The sequence below is a fragment of the Zingiber officinale genome, chromosome 8B (genome assembly GCF_018446385.1).
Source record: "Zingiber officinale cultivar Zhangliang chromosome 8B, Zo_v1.1, whole genome shotgun sequence".
Classification (NCBI taxonomy): Eukaryota; Viridiplantae; Streptophyta; class Magnoliopsida; order Zingiberales; family Zingiberaceae; genus Zingiber; species Zingiber officinale.
In genome coordinates this window covers 18,643,864-18,660,552 of record NC_056001.1, presented here as the reverse complement: position 1 = coordinate 18,660,552, position 16,689 = coordinate 18,643,864, and the positions used below count along the sequence as shown (strand labels likewise).

The 16,689-nt window shown below is 36.7% G+C and overlaps 1 protein-coding gene and 1 pseudogene across 1 annotated transcript; one reads left to right on the top strand and one right to left on the bottom strand.

Annotated features, from left to right (window-relative positions):
• Window positions 1-1,503: 1,503 nt before the first annotated feature.
• On the top strand, window positions 1,504-5,240 carry LOC122016045 (annotated as a pseudogene).
• LOC122016046 (WEB family protein At1g75720-like) lies at window positions 5,172-6,440 on the bottom strand. Its single transcript, XM_042573194.1, has 2 exons — window positions 6,223-6,440; window positions 5,172-6,145 (listed from the first exon to the last, which is right to left on the bottom strand). The coding sequence occupies exons 1-2, from the start codon at window positions 6,361-6,363 to the stop codon at window positions 5,714-5,716; spliced, it is 573 nt and encodes a 190-aa protein (XP_042429128.1). The 5' UTR covers window positions 6,364-6,440; the 3' UTR covers window positions 5,172-5,713.
• Between the last annotated feature and the right edge of the window lie 10,249 nt (window positions 6,441-16,689).

Sequence of the window (16,689 nt, the reverse complement as noted above, 5' to 3'; positions counted from 1 at the left end):
ATTTACTTTTGGACAAAAATTAAAAGGATGATTTTTTTTATAAATCATCAAAGGGTCTTTATTTTGATTTTTAATGATAAACTTTATTCTATCTTTATTTAATTTTGATTCATAAATTTAGAATTCTGGCTCTTTTTTGTTTGGTGGAATGAATTTTTAATTGATTATCCCTTTCAGAATTACTATTTTTCTGTTATTTATGCTGGTGCATGTGTGAATTTTGTGAGGATATTTTTTCTAGGAACAAGTGAGATTTTGTGTCTATATATAAATCAGATTGGGTTAAGGTTAAGCTATCAACGATTTTACAAGATTATTTTTATTTTTATTTTTCATTTTCTTCTACCAAATCTGATTTAGATTAGGGTTATTTTGGTCATTTACTTTTTATTTCTCTCTTTTTTACCTGTGTCAAAGGGGAGTTAAGTGTAATTTTTTAAATAAAAGAGGGTAAAATACAACCTGCTATAAAATACAAGGAGATTTAAAATTATTAACCCTAAATATTATTACAAAAGCTTCAACAAATGAAATGACCCTTTTCTTTTCCTATACTCTTCTTCTCTCCACCAACCATCACCCCTATTTCATTAGCTTTTCAGTTCACTGTTTCCTTTTTCTTTTTAAAAAAAGTATTTTCTTGTCGTGATGTTTTCAGTTCACTGTTACACATTTCCTAAAGATCAATCATAGTGAGTGTTGCATATCATCTCATTAAAATATAAACTTCCTTATAATTTTTCAGAGATGAGATGAGATGACATTTATTTGGTATTTACTATGTTATTAAGTTTACACCTAGATGTCAATATAGAGTCGTTATCTTTAATGCTTATCCTCTACTTAATCTATCTGCCTATTTTAATGATAATCATTTTTTTACTAATATTTTCTACCTATTTTCTTTCGCTTTCTGTCATGTTTTATATATTTTGTTATCATCATCGTACTTTTTTTTGCTGATATAAAGCATAATGGATTTTAAAAAATAAAATATTTTATCATAAAATATATTTATTAAGATAAACTTGCAATTATGAGAAAATATTTACTGAATGACGTAGTCAATTTTTTCAAATACCCTAGAGGAGGATTATACTCTCACAAGACTTTCAAATGCATTATAGTTTTAGTTTGAAATGATTTTAAGATTCCTAAATTATTAATGAGTTTTCATTAAAATTCATTAATAATTTTATGTTGTTGACAATTTTAAAATCTTGACCTATTATTAATATGGGCAGTTCTAGGAGGTATTTATGAGTAAATATGATAAATCTATGTTAAATTTTAATTTGGAGTAATTCTGATAATTTTAAAGTCGTTAACAAATTTTAGTTAAATTTTACTGACGTCTTGTATTTTAGAAATATTTCAAATCAAACTTATTTTACACTGCTGGTAGTTTTCTGAGTGAAAAAATAAAAACCGAAATATTCATTTTTTACGCTTTAGGAAGGGAAGTTAACCCGAGCCGTAATTTGAAAACCATTCCTAGCCTAGCCATCATTGTCGTTACCACCGTCATCGAGTGGTTAAAATCTCGAAGCTGGGAGCGTCGCAAGGTCGGGAGAAGGCGACCGAGTAATAGAGCGTTGCAGCTTGGGCCGCTTCCGTCCACCTTCCCCTCTGGCCATCTTCCGCTGTCCATCCCTCCCTTCCTCCCTCTCGCTTTCATCTGCATCGGTTGGAGACTCTTCTTTCGACTGGATTGGGCCGTTTATCCGTCGGTGCCTTCTTTTTTCTTTGATTTCACTTTTTTTTTTCTTCTCCCTTTAATCCTTTCCGCTTTGTAGATCTCTGCTCGTCGCAGTTTTTTTCTGATCTTTTTCTTTCTAAAACCTACTTCTTTTTTCTCGCTAGTTTCAGCACCAATCTTTATGTTTGATCTTCGAATTGACTTGTTTTGGGCATTGTGCTTGATAAAGATGATTCTTGCCCTTCGATCTTGCAGCAGGGGTTTGCTCGAGAGGACTGAGGGAGTGCCCGTTACTTCCTTCTTCGGCAGTTCAACATGATCGGCAGTCTCATCACGAGAAGCCTCGCGTGAGTAATTAGGTTTTGGTGTTTGTGATTTCCCCTTTCTCGTGATGATCTACTTTCAGGGAGGAAAATGGTGAGTTTTGACTAATTGTTGTGTACAGATTGGTTCTCGGGTATGCATACCCGGCTTATGAATGCTTCAAGACCGTGGAGTTAAACAAGCCGGACATAGAGCAGCTGCTTTTTTGGTGTCAGTACTGGTGCGTTCACGGTTCTTGTCATGGGTATATAATAAACTCCGCATTTTTTGGATCTTTTATGAGTTAAATGTGAAATTTGTGATATTTTTTTTAGGATTTTGGTTGCTGTTCTTACGGTCTTTGAAAGATTGATGGATAATTTCGTTTCATGGTATTTGTTCTTTTTGATCCTTTTGCTACACTTGCTTCTCAGTATTGTGGTTTTGCATGATCATTCTTTCCTCCTTTCTTTTAGGATACCTATGTATGGAGAAGCAAAGTTGGCCTTTTTCATCTACTTATGGTGTCCAAAAACAAAGGTAGAACCTAACACATTCAATTTTACATGTATATTTGGTGGACAACTTGCTTGAGGTAAATATTCATTTCTGGGCAGGGAACAACATATATCTATGAAACCTTCTTTCGACCATATGTGTCAAAGCATGAAAATGAAATAGATCGCAACTTGCTTGAGCTGAGAACGAGGGCTGGAGATTTTGTCATTATCCATTTGCAGAAGGTTGCTAGCTATGGTCAGACTAGGATTTTTGAGATCCTACAGTATGTAGCTTCACAATCAGCCTCACAACCATCAAGAGTTCGGCCTGTTGAGGTACTAAGCTAGATATCTTTTTCTTCTTCTACTTGTTCACTTCTCATTGACGAATTATTTTGGAAACGTTCTGCTAGAGTTTACTTATTGTTGGTAACTTCTATTGGTAGTGTCAACGATGCCCATAAAATGGTTGGTCTTCAATGTGATTGTTGACTGAGCAATGACTAATCTTGATATTGATGGCTACTCTTTGTTAATTAACCATCAATGGCTGGCATTAAATTTGATTGGATCATATGGCTAAAGAGGGTCTCTATTCGAAATCCTTTGGAGGGTTGCTCCGTAAGATTCATGTTCCACCCAAAGAGTTGTTTGAATGGCATGGGGACTTCCTTCATATAAATATACAATATTGTTGGACAAAAATCACACGTAGTAGGCCTCTATTTTTAATAAGGACCCATCCATTCATCCAAACTTTGTATCCTCCTACCTTGCCGTGTTGCTAATTAAGGCTAGGTACATCTAATTAAATGCATGTGAGAAGGATAAATCTATGTTACTTGAACTAGGATACAAGACCATAGCTATGATCTAAGTGTTAGGCACTTTTTTTTTTTTTTCAAATAAGGGCATACTTAATAATATGGGAAAAAGTTAAGGAGATTGTCTTTTGCCCCATAAAATCTGAAATTCAAATTTGAAAATAACTCTAATTATAAGAATATGCTGCTACAAGACATCTTCCATAAAGATATTGATTCCATGGCACTTTGGCAACCATGTAACTAATAGATAAGGTAGCCTTGGTATAAGCACAAAAATATTGGACAAGCCTGCTTCACATCTCATAGCTTCAACTGTTGAAATTATTGACTTGCACAAATAATATCATCCAATAACAGGTCAGCGGGAGGATCTGGATGGATTTAAGAACAACCAAGAGTTCAACACTTAAGGGGCATTACACACTGACAGCTAAACTATGTTACATCAGCTACACATGCTAATGTCCAAATAAAATGGTAGACATTCAGATTGATAAATCCTAACCGCCTCTGGACTCCAGGATCAACGAGTCTTAATTTTCCATGGACATAATATGAACACCTATAAAAGACTATGATGAGAGCACCAATATCTCATTCTTCTTTTTGAATATTCCGCCGTCTTGAGCCTCTGGTGACTATTCCTATGACTCCAGATCACTTGGAACTGTTTGCTATAATGTTGGACTGCATAGAGTCAAAGGACAGTCCACTACACAAAGCTCTCACCAATCTAGGGGATTCCGAGAAGGGTCGGACCACATCGAATCAATTGTACGCAGCCTTGCCCTATATTATAAGAGGTTGTTTTCGCGATTCGAATACCACAAGGTCACACAACAACAACTTTAATGTTGAACCAAGGTTACTTTTCTTCGACTTCATAGAGTCATAGGTGAAAATGTTAATGGATTCTCTATTAATTTTCCATCTCAACTAGGTGACCAGGATGAGCCTTGTGACACTTTAAGAATGCAATCTAATTTTTATCAGTTTCTAGTATGTCTCCTTCCGCCCAGGAAAATATTGGTATGTAAGATTCACATGTTTGATTCTGAATGGATTAGTAAGTTCTTGTTAAAGATTAACTAAATTGGTTACATCCTAAACTTTAAAAATGCACTTTGTTGGCCATTCTAAATACCTTCAATTTTGGTAACAAAAAAAGAGAGGGGAAAAAGGCAGAGCTTTGAAAATTTGTGAAAGGTGGTTGCTTGAATGATGTAAGGATCTGACTAACATGCAAGTTTAAACTAATTTACTATCCTCCTGTTTTGTTGGATTAAGCAATGATTGAATTGCACCTGAACGATTAATCATCTAGTCATAACCAAAGTTAGCTATCCATTTTGCAGCTGTCACAGTCAGAGAAATTACCACAACGACAGGCACTATCGTCGCAGACCCGTCAAGTGAAATCAACAACAGCTGCTCATGAACCAGCAGCCCAAGCTAAGCAAGTCAACGATGTATCTTCCAGCCCCAGCAGGAACCAGCGTCAGGAATCAGTAAAGGTAGCTGTTCCTCCAACAGAGGCTACTGCCCAAGCATCAACTTCATTGAGTCAGCCTAATGTGAAAACTACAGCCCTTCAACCAACAGAAGGTGAGAAGGAAACATCAGAAGTTGTAACGGTGAATGCCAGTGACAAGGAAACACCAAATGAAGATGCTAATGCTCCTCCTGAAGAAACGCCAATTGAGGAAGCCATCCGTGTGACTCGTGCCAAGCTGAGAAAGCGAGTTGCTACTGCTGGCCATTCGGCACGCTAGAGATATTGGTTGATTTCTCATTGATAATGGGAATTCATTACACTGGGACAATTTCCAGACCATCTCATAATCTCTGTAAATAACTTTCGTAACATCTTTTTTAGACTGCTGCGTGGAGAATGGAGTTGTGTTTTGTTGATTTTTTTTTTTTTTTATGAGGAATGATTGTTCGTAGGTCTGAGGATGCCCGAGCATTCATGGTAAGATTCTCTGGAGATATGGAGGGTGGAACTTCGGTTGCAGTCAATCCCAAAAAGGATGTGTAATCTGTGTGGTGAGAAAGGAATGCTTTTTAAGGAATCAAAATTTAGACTGTTTGGAGTCAGTGCTGATATAAGGTATCATTTTGAGTGCTTGTTCATTGTCATCCTTTAACTGATTCACTTCTAAAAGCATATATATAGTCATAAAGATTCACTTTTAAAAGATCAACTGCGATTGAAATGCACTTATCAGTCTCAACTCAAACGAATGGATTGATCAATCCAATTTGTTGTTCAGAAAACAGAGAACAGTATTGCCTTATCTACATCCTATTTATAAATCAATATTTGAAGCAGAAGCAGCAATAGCAGCAGCGGCAGAGCATGGACACAATCCCTCTCTTTAGTCTCATTGGTGTTCCTTCTTCGCAAAGAGTCCAGCAATGAGAGGAAACAGCTGCTGCCACTTCTTGCTCTTCTTCTCCTCCTCCTGCATCACCGAGCTTTGCCTCTGCAACAGCGCTTGCTCCTCCCGAACCGCCGGAGGATACGCGACCCGCCTCCTCTTCTGAAACTCCACGGCGCGGCTGTTGGTGCTCTCCGCCTCGACCTCGACTTCCCCAATGTCCTTGATCCTCCTCTCGTGCCCATCTTCCGCCTTGAGTTGCGCGAGCTCTAACCTCGTGATCTCCAGCTCCGCTTGAAGCGAGGCGAGGCAACACTTCAACGTGGAACGCTCTTCATTGGCCTTCGCTAACTTACGCCTGGCCTCTTCTAATTCCGTCACTACGCAGCTCAGACGCGCGCCTTCGTGCTCGCCTCTGTTCGCCGTGGCGCGAAACTGTTGGGGGATGGCCGCGTTATTGATTTGCAACTGCAGATGCGCGTCGCCTGCAAAATAAATTAATCGCGAAGTACCTGATTAAGGCGGCTTGCGTAGATCTCGCCGGCCAAAACCTTTTCGCCGAAGAGCAGGATGGCTTCCTTCACCGACCTAAATGGGGCGCTGGTATCGATCTCCGCTCTGGCGGCGGCACTGGCCTGACTGTTGCTGCCCATGGCGCTGCAAATTAAGGGGGCGCAATTGACGTGTGGAGTTGGCAGCAATGGAGGTTTGATTTATATGAGCAGAGCAGGAATGGTGACGGAGAGGAATGGTGTCGTGGAAGATTTGGTTAGGGAAGGATGAACTTGGTTACTTCGCGTCCACTTCACTGTTATTCTATCATACGTCGATCACATGGCATGGAACGGAATGGGGTGAGAAAGAGATGGCTCAGCTGAGCAGATTAATTTGGTGGAAGAATTGAAGGTCAAGGATTTAATTTCTAGCATGAAATTATGCGGGGTTTTGTAGTCTGGGAATTGGGAGAATAGATAGCCTGCATGAAGCCCACAAAAGAACTGAAAAGATCCAAAATATTAGTTTGTTCTCACTTGTTGCTCACTTTTATGATAAAATATCATGATTTGGAAGGTTAAATATAAATTTTAAAAATAAAATATATAATAATAAATGCATGAATTCAATTGTAGAACACGGAGTGATTGACATTCAATTAAAATCGGATTAGGTTCGAACTAAATACAATGGATAGACGTAAAGATAAAAATTACGTTGGTTCACTGAGATTGATTTGAAGTTGATTTGATTAAATTATGATTGAACCAAGTTTAATATTTAAACGAGTTCAAATCGATTTAAAATAAATTAAAGTGTTTTTAAGAAACCTTCTTTTTTTTTTTCTCCTTTTCTCCCTACTCACGCATAGCCCCCGCCGTGTCACATCACTGTTATGCCTTTATCCATCTCTCAATTTTATTTTTCTTCCTCTTTTCTTCATTTCTTTCTTCTCCTTTTCTTCAACGACAGAAACCTATAATTTTTTCCTCTTCTCAAGTACAAGAGTTCTTTTTTCTCTTCCACAGCAAGCAAAAAACACAGCATCAACTACTGTCGTCTTCTAACAACAAGAGAAGTCCTCTCATCTTCATTCTCTTCTCATGTTTTCTAAGATTTTGTTGACTCTGCAAGAATAAACATGTTTTGTCTTGCCTTGTTCTTTTTGTGTTATTGTAGAACTCACCGAAGCTAGTCGAAGTTGTTAACGAAGAAGGTAAAGTTCTCCTCTTTTACTTCTTCCTCCCTATCTTCTCTTCTTTGTTTTTCTCAAAAGCAATGGTCATTCTTTTATTTTTTTCCAATAAGTAACCCTATACAAGTATCTCTTTTTCCCTTTTATCCAACCACAACAATACAAAATGAGTAAGTTGTTCTTTTCTTCTTTCGTATTTTATTAATTGAAGGAGAGTTGCAAAGTATAAATTTTATTTTATTAGATTGCTAGTCAGGATGATTATTTAGATCGGAATGGAGATCTAGTATGTCTAAATGTTATAGAAAAGTGAGATTACAAATAATCCTTCGACTTTAAGTCATAAATAAACTTCAAGGATTGACGAATCATTATTTCAACTAAAATAAAAGGCTATGGTCTACATTTTTGAATTTAAAATTGTTTTATGTTCTTATATTTGAAATTTAGGTTTTTAGATTGTGAAAAATCAGCTGGTAGAATTTTTAAAAATTTCAATTTAATTTTTTTAAAGTATTTTCTAGTTTTTAGAGTTGGATAATTCGATTTTGTATTGTATTAATTTTTTTAGGGAGCGTTTGGTTCTTTCCTAGGAATATGAATTAAAATTGGAATCATAGTATTGTGGGATGGGAATGAGTATGAGCATGGATATCACTCTTAAAATTAATGTTCGGTTAGTTGAATATTTTCTATCGGAATAAATTAAAATTTCCTTTTTTACCCATAAAGGAAAATAAGAGAAAAAAAATTAGATGTGAGAGAAAAATATGATGAGAGAGAAAGTATAATGAGAGAGAAAGTGTGATGGGAAAGAATGAAGAGAGAGAAAGAGAGTGTGATGGGAGACAGCATGATGATAGAAGATGAGAGAGAAAATATGATGAGAGAGGATGAAGAGAGAGAAAGTGTAATGAAAAAAATGAGGAGAGAGAGTGTGATGAAAGAGATTGAGGCGAGAGAAAGTATAATGAGAGAGAAAGTATGATGAGAGAAAATAGGAAAGCGAGTATGATCGGAGAGATTGAGGAGAGAGAAAATATGATGAGAGAGAAAGGGTGATGAGAAAAAATAAGAAAGCGAATGTGATGGAAGAGATTGAGGAGAGAGAAAGTATGATGAGAGAGAAAGCATGATGAGAGAGAAAGCGTGATGAGAGAAAGTGTGTTGAGAAAAAATGAGAGAGAGTGTGATGGGAGAGATTAAGGAGAGAGAAAGTGTGATGAGAAGAAAGAGAAAAGAGAGTGTGATGTGAGAGATTGAGAAGAGAGAAAGTATGATGAGAGAGAAAGTGCGATAAAAAAAGAGGGAAGAGAGTGTGATGGAAAATATTAAGATGAGAGAAAGTGTGATGAGAGAGAAAATATAATGAGAAAAAAAGATGAAAGAAAGTGTGATGAGACATATTAAGGAGAGATAAAATGGGTGATAAAATGAGGAGAGAGAAAATATGATGAGAGAAAACAAGGAGAGAGAAAGTGATATGAAAGAAAAATTAAATAAATATATTTTGATATTTGATATTAAGGGGAGAAATTTTAATTTTGGGTCAATGGTATTTTTGGAATAAGAGAATATTTTGATTGTTGAAAATAGAGTAATGACTTATTGAAGGAGGGAAACATGGGAATGAGTCATTATCCAATTATAAGAATTCATTCCCTTATTTGTATTTCCATTCCTATAATCCAAACATCAACAATGACAATCAATAATTACTATTCCCATTCTCCACTCTTATTTCCTTAAACCAAACACCCCCTTAATTTATTGAATTAGTCTCTCCTAATTGAAAATCCTAGTTTGCCAATGTGGCCTCCAATGGTGTGCCGATATCTGTATGGATTATTGCTCTAATATGTTTTGAGGTCAATTTCCAGCAAGTGCAAAATGCTTTGTTGGGTGCCTAACCTTCTCTATACAAAGGGTCGTTGTATTAGGGAAAATGCCCTCTATGATTACCTCATTCCAAAAAAATGTAGGATCATCCTAGAGAGATCGCTAAGATGACGACTTCATTATTTATTAAAAAACTTATTAAAGTTTAATCTTTTTATTTAGATCTCATAAATGAAATTCGACTATTTAACAAATCATGCATTTGGTTTTGCATATTATCCAAAAAAACATACCCAATTTTGAATTGATCAAATCACATATCCCTTCCTCCATCGTTAGGGTATTGATGATAACTGTCCGTTATTATCTCTTCACCTCCTCCCAACAACACAAAGAGACATGATAAGTTGGCGATAGTTTGAGATCAAGGTTGAACTTTGGACCGATTCATAGTGGCCAACTCTGTCGATTTTAAAAGGGGCACCGAAGGTGATCTTTCCTCATCATTTCATCCCAACTCTATTCACTCTCTTTTCATGATGCCCATATTGTTGCATTGGATTTTTAATTTTTTTTTTTTCATATATGATATCTTTTTTGAGTTTCTTGTTATTGCTAGAGGTAAAGATCGATGAGACGGAGAAGTCGGTCACAAGAAGAGGAAAATGAGCGTAAGGGTGTCAATTCGGGTGAGTCGGGTCGGGTTGGATTGGGTCGGATTGAATTTTTTTTAACCCAACTTGAACCCGAATTCAAAACAAAACCTCTAAACTCGAACCCGACCAACCCGAACTTGACTCAGATAACTCGAAAATCCAATTCAAAATGACTTTTTTTTTGGCTATTTTTCTTATAATTCTTTACTTTTTTCCCAATATTCCATCATTATTATACTAACATTGATATTAATATACATAAAAGTTCTTAATTTTTAAAATAAAATTCGATTTAACTCCAAAAAATTAAACAAACCCTATATTTGGGTCTACTCGGGTCAATTCGAACCCGACCCGACCCAACCTGAAAATTTTCGACCCGAAAACCCTCCAACCCGAACCCGACCTGAACCCAAAAATGCCTAACCTGAACTTGATTTTTTTTGGGTTGACTCGGGTTGGGTCGTCAGGTCGGATTTATTTTTAACACCCCTAAATGAGCGCTTTTGGAGGATGAGACTGACTTTGTCGATTCTTCACCCGAGGGTGATTCCGATCGCAGGAGTGTTGGTGTGCCCCCGGAGACAAAGTAAGTCTTTGATTTTGAATTAAAGATATGAACTTTGTGTGTTTTAAAGTGGTTTGATTTTTTTCACCGATAGTTGTTTAATGAAATGCCAAGGCAGGCGTCAATGAAGGAAACTCATTGAGACGGAGATGGAGGATGCACGGGAGATTAGATTATTTTATAGGGAAAAAATAAGACTATGTATACATTTGATCAAGCTTACTTAATCGTATGTATACTAAATTTACACTATGAGCTCATGTCACTAGTTCTTTATGAGTAATGAAGTACCAGTAACTTAACATGTAAAGTAATAAATTCTACTTGTGTTATATTACATTTATAAATTTTTTAAAAAGTTTATTTATTATAATATTCACAACAAGGAAAATAATCAATTTTCTATATGTGAATTAGCATTCTATTTTTTTTTGAGTTTTATTTATATTAATTATGATTTTTTCTAGTAACCTATTTCTAACTTCTTTATGTTCTTATCGTCTTTCTATGTTTTTAGATCTAATCTTTGGCTACTGAATCTGCAAAGGCAGACCAAGAGGAGCACTTGAGGTATCATACTACAAGGAATCATCTAGGATACTGGAAAAAAAATTAGAGACTTAATTTTGTTAGGACCGAAAAGTAGCTAGAGGGGGGGGGGGGGGGGGAATAGCTCGTCGCGTTTGCTCGTCTCGTTTGGTTGCGCTTCGTTGCTTGTTTCTTCAAGAGATGGCAGCGGAAATACAAAGAAACAACATACAACGCTAACACGGTTGGTTTACTTGGTATCCACTTCACAAGAGGTGACTAATCCAAGGATCCACACCTACTCACTCACCCTCCACTAATAAAACCCTCCTTTATGGTAACTACCAAGGGTGGAGAAGCCCTACAAGACTCAATACAAGAAGAAAGGGAAAGGTAATGAAATACAAGCTTACAATGAGAGCAAAAACCCTAACCCTAGTTTCTTCTTCTTGCTTTGATCCGCCTCTTGACTTGGAAGAAACTCCAAGAACCTTCAAGAACTGGCGATCTCGAGCTTGAGAAGAGCTGTGGAGGAGCTGGTGAAGATCTGAAATGAAAACAGTGAAAGATGCCGAAGGAAATGAACGCCTGCGGCTTAAATCGACGCTAACGGTCGAATCCCGATCGATTGGAATGCTCCCAATCGATCGAGGAGGCTTTGGATCGATCCACGGATCGATCCAGAGCGCCTCTGTGCTCTGGAAAAACTTCTGGATCGATCCACGGATCGATCCAGCGCTTATCGCGCGAAGCAGCAGCGTCCCAATCGATCCACTGATCGATTGGGACCTCTGGATCGATCCAGAGGGGTTCTGTTCGCGGGGATTCACCGGATCGATCGGTGGATCGATCCAGATCTGCTGGATCGATCCACGGATCAATCCAAACCTGCTGGATCAATCCACGGATCAATCCAGATCTTGGTTTTTGCCCAAAATCAAGCCCAAAGCCCCCTAAACCAACATCTAGTCAACCATGACTTGTTGGTACATAAGACCTAGCATCCGGTCACCCTTGACCAGCTAGGACTCTCTCACCAAGTGTCTGGTCAATCCCTTTGACCCACTTGGACTTTTCTCTTCTTGCCAAGTATCCGGTCACTCCCTAAGACCTACTTGGACTTTTCTTCCTCGTGCCAAGTATCCGGTCAATCCCTTTGACCTACTTGGACTCTCACCAGATGTCTGGTCAACCTTGACCCATCTGGATTTCTCTTGTCTGGCTTCACTCACCAGGACTTTCCCAATTGCCTAGCTTCACTCACTAGGTCTTTCACCTGGCTTCACTCACCAGGATTTTCCTCCTGCCTAACATCCCAGTTAGGACTTCCCAGTCAAGTATCCGGTCATCCTTGACCTACTTGACTCTTCTTCAATCAACCTTGCATTGTCAAACATCGAAATCCAAACCAAGACTCAAGCTTGGTCAACCAGGTCAACCTTGACCTGAGGAATGTTGCACCAACAAATTTTTCATTGAATGATATATATAGAGAACTTTGCTCTTCCTAGCCAACATAATCACATGCATGTTGGTTTGTTATGGATCTTGAAAGGAAATATTCATAATATTTTATTATTATTATAGTTTACATAATGGTTATTGATTTATACTGCTAATTGTAATTTTATCTAAATTATTATACTCTTCTTGTGTATTATTGTAATGTATTGTTATTTTAAAACTTAATAAATTTGTTGTTTATTGTAATTTTTTGATATGACAGTTGTAAATTGATGTTTTTTATAGTATGACAATTATTTTTTATTAAGTATGTTTGGAGTCATTTGAACATCTCTAAGTCCATTAGCTCCAAAAAGTGACTGATTAACTTAAGTCATTCTAAAAATAAAAATTTTAATTTTGTCAAACATAGGAGAGTCCTATTTATTTTCACTGTCAAATAGTGAGTATCATTGTCATACCATTTATAGTGAGCTTCCAACTTCAATTCCAGTGAGCAATAACGTGTTGCTAACTTAAATTTTGAGAAACTATAAATTTTAAATCAGATTGAACCACAGAACGCATAATATATCAAACAGAAGGTCTTTGAACGTGCTTCGATTTGATATATTGTGCGTCTCGTAGCTCAATCCCAGTAAAAAATTATGGTCTCTTAAAATTTAAGTCAGCAATAATGTTGTTGCTCGTCTTCATGTTGTTGATCTTATGAAATTAGCAACAACGTATTGCTGATCTTAAAAAGCCAGCAACAATATATTGCTGACTTAAACTTTAAGAGACTAATTTTTGACTCAGATTAAATCACGAGATGCATAATATATCAAATCAAAGTATTCTAAATGAGCTTCGATTGAGTATATTATGCATCTCATAGTTCAATCCCAATCAAAAGTTATGATATCTTAAATTTTTAGTTAGTAACAACATTGTTCTAAACTTAAGAAACCAGTAATAATATGTTGCTGATCTTAAGAAACTAGAAATAATGTGTTGCTAATCTTTAGAAAACCAACAATAATGTGTTGTTGACTTAAACTTTTAAAGATCATAACTTTGACTTGGATTAAAACACGGGGACACAATATATTAAATCGAAGATACTAGAATAAGCTTTGATTTGATATATTGTGCATTCCGTGGTTAAATCCCAGTCAAAAGTTATGATCTTTCAAAATTTAAGTCAGCAACAGTATGTTGTTGGTCTTCATAAGACTAGCAACTATTCTTGTTGTGGATATTAAGAAACCAGCAACAATGTATTACCAATCTTAAATTTTAAAAAATCATAACTTTTGACACAGATTGAACCACTTGACACACAATATCTTAAATCGAAGATCTCTGAATAAGCTTCGATTTGATATATTGTGTGTATCGTGATTCAATCTCAGTCAAAAGTTATAATCTCTCAAAATTTAAGTTAACAAATTGTTGCTAGTCTTTGTGTTGAAAGAATTTATCATACTTGAATCGAGTTTTAAAAAAAAATATTACTCTCAATATAGTGTATCGCGATGGTGTTTGACGGTATGAGTGTAATAAGGAGAATGAGCCAAGCACATATCACTTTATTTAGAGTGAACCATACATTTCTAGGTCCATCAACCACTTTTGGAATAAAATTGGCTGATTGTTGCTAGTCTATAGAAGACTGTGTTACTGGTCTTCAGAAGATCAGTAACGCATTGTTGTTAGTCTTTTGAAGATCAGCAACACGTTGTAGCAACTACAAAATCGTAGCTACTACAACTACAAGTTATAAATTTATGAGGTCATAACTTTTGATTCGAGTTGAACTACGAAACACACAATATATCAAATCGAAGCTCACCGAAGGATCATCAATTTGATATATCGTGCATCCCATGGTTCAATCTAAATCAAAAGTTATGACCTCTTAAAGTTGAACTTATAGTTGTATCAACTATGATTTTGTAGCTGCTATAATATGTATACTGGATAAATTTTAAGAGATCATAACTTTTAACATATATTGAACCATGAGATGCACAATATATCAAATCGAAGATCTCTGAATAAGCTTCGGTTTCATATATTGTGCATCTCGTGATTCAATATCAATCAAAAGTTATGGTATTCCAAAATTTATGTTAGCAACAATTGTTGGTCTTCATGTTGAAAAAAAATTATCATACTTGAATTGAGTTAAAAAAAATCATTGCTCTCAGTATAGTATATCGTGATGGTGTTTGACGACATGATTGCAATAAGGAGAATGAGCCAAGTACATAAGACTTTATTTAGAGTGAATAAGACATTTCTAGGTCTATCAACCACTATTGAGACGAAATTAGTTGATGGTTGCTAGTTTGTAGAAGACTCTGTTGCTGATCATTAGAAGATCAGTAACACATTACTGCTGGTCTTCGGAAGATCAGTAACACGTCGTAGCAGCTATAAAATTATAGCTGCTACAACTACAATTTATAAATTTGAGAGGTCATAACTTTGTTCAAAGATCATCGATTTGATATATTGTGCGTCCCATGGGTTAATATGAATCAAAAGTTATGATATCTTAAAGTTAAACTTGTAGTTATAACAACTATGATTTCTTAGCTGCTACAATGTGTATATTGGATAAACTTTGAGATGTCATAACTATTGGGACCTCTTGAGAGCTAGAAGGGGGGGGTGAATAGCTTGCTCGCTTCGTCGATGATGATCTTTTGCAGCAGATAGGCTTGACGCAATGCTTCCCAATACTAACAATATGGATTTACTTAGTATCCACCTCAAGGAGAGGTGACTAATCCAAGGATTTGATCCTCACTCTCTTATCCACTATGAAAATACTCATTCTCGGTAACTACCAAAGGTGGAGAAGCCTCGTACAAACTCTCAATACAACAAGAAGAAAAGAAGAAGCAAATACAAAGAAAATTTTATAAGATTTATACAAATGAAACCCTAGCTAGCTTCTTCTTCTTGTGTGGAAGCCTCTTGACCTTGGAAGTGCAGCAACACTTTGCTCCAAGAAGCTTTAAGAACTGGCAAGATCACCTGAGAGTGAAGTGAGAAGAGGAGGAGAAAAAATCTATCAAATAGTGCACACAAACGCCTTTTTTATCATGCTCACAACAGCTAGTTTCTCAAGCTTAATCGACTAGCCTAATCGATTAAGCTTCGGTAATCGATCAAGACAATCAATTACGAAGCCTTCTGTTCACGCGAGAGTAGCCCGTAAGCGATTAAGCAACTTTGCTTAATTGCTTACTAAAGCTACTGTGCATTCACGAAATCCTAGCTTAATCGATTGCCTTAATCGATTAAGCTACGGTAATCGACTAACTTAGTCGATTACCAAACTCTCCGTGGACTTCATGAACACAACTTAATCGATTACCTTAGTCGATTAAGCTATGGTAATCGACTAACCTAGTCGATTACCAAACTCTAACTTCCAAACTGAAGTCTAGGGTTTCTTTACCCAATATTCGATCAACCGTGACTTGTTGGGATTCCTCATTGCCTAGCATCTGATCAACCTTGGCCTACTAGGACTTCTCCACCAAATGTTCGGTCAATTCTTTGACCCACTTGGACTTTTCTCCTTGTACCAAGTATCCGGTTAATCCTTTGACCTACTTGGACTTTCCAACACCAGATGTCCGGTCATCCTTGACCCACCTGGATTTTCACGTGCCTGGCTTCACTCACCAGGACTTTCCATCTGCCTAGTTTCATTCACTAGGGTTTCCACCTGGCTTCACTCACCAAGATTTTTCCATTGCCCGGCTTCACTTATCGGGGCCTCCAATTATCTGGCTTCACTCACCAGGGCTTTCACCTGACTTCACTCGCTAGGATTTTCTCCTGCCTAACTTCACTCACTAGGACTTTCTCCTGCCTAACTTCACTCACTAGGACTTTCCATATTTTGCCAACCTTCTTGTTAGACTTCCCTTTACCTAACCTCCAGTTAGGACTTCCCAGTCAAGTATCTGATCACCTTTGATTTGCTTAACTTTTCTTCACATCAACCTGGTCAAACCTTGACCAAAAAAAATTGCACAAACAATCTCCCCAAACGGACGATTACACCTTCAATCTCCATACATTGTCAAACATCAAAACTCAAACATAAGACTCAAGCTTGAGCCAACTCAAGCTTAGTCAACTTGGTCAATCTTGACCTAGGAAAATTACACCAATAATAACTTTTGAATCAGATTAAACCATGGGATACACAATATATCAAATCGAAGAT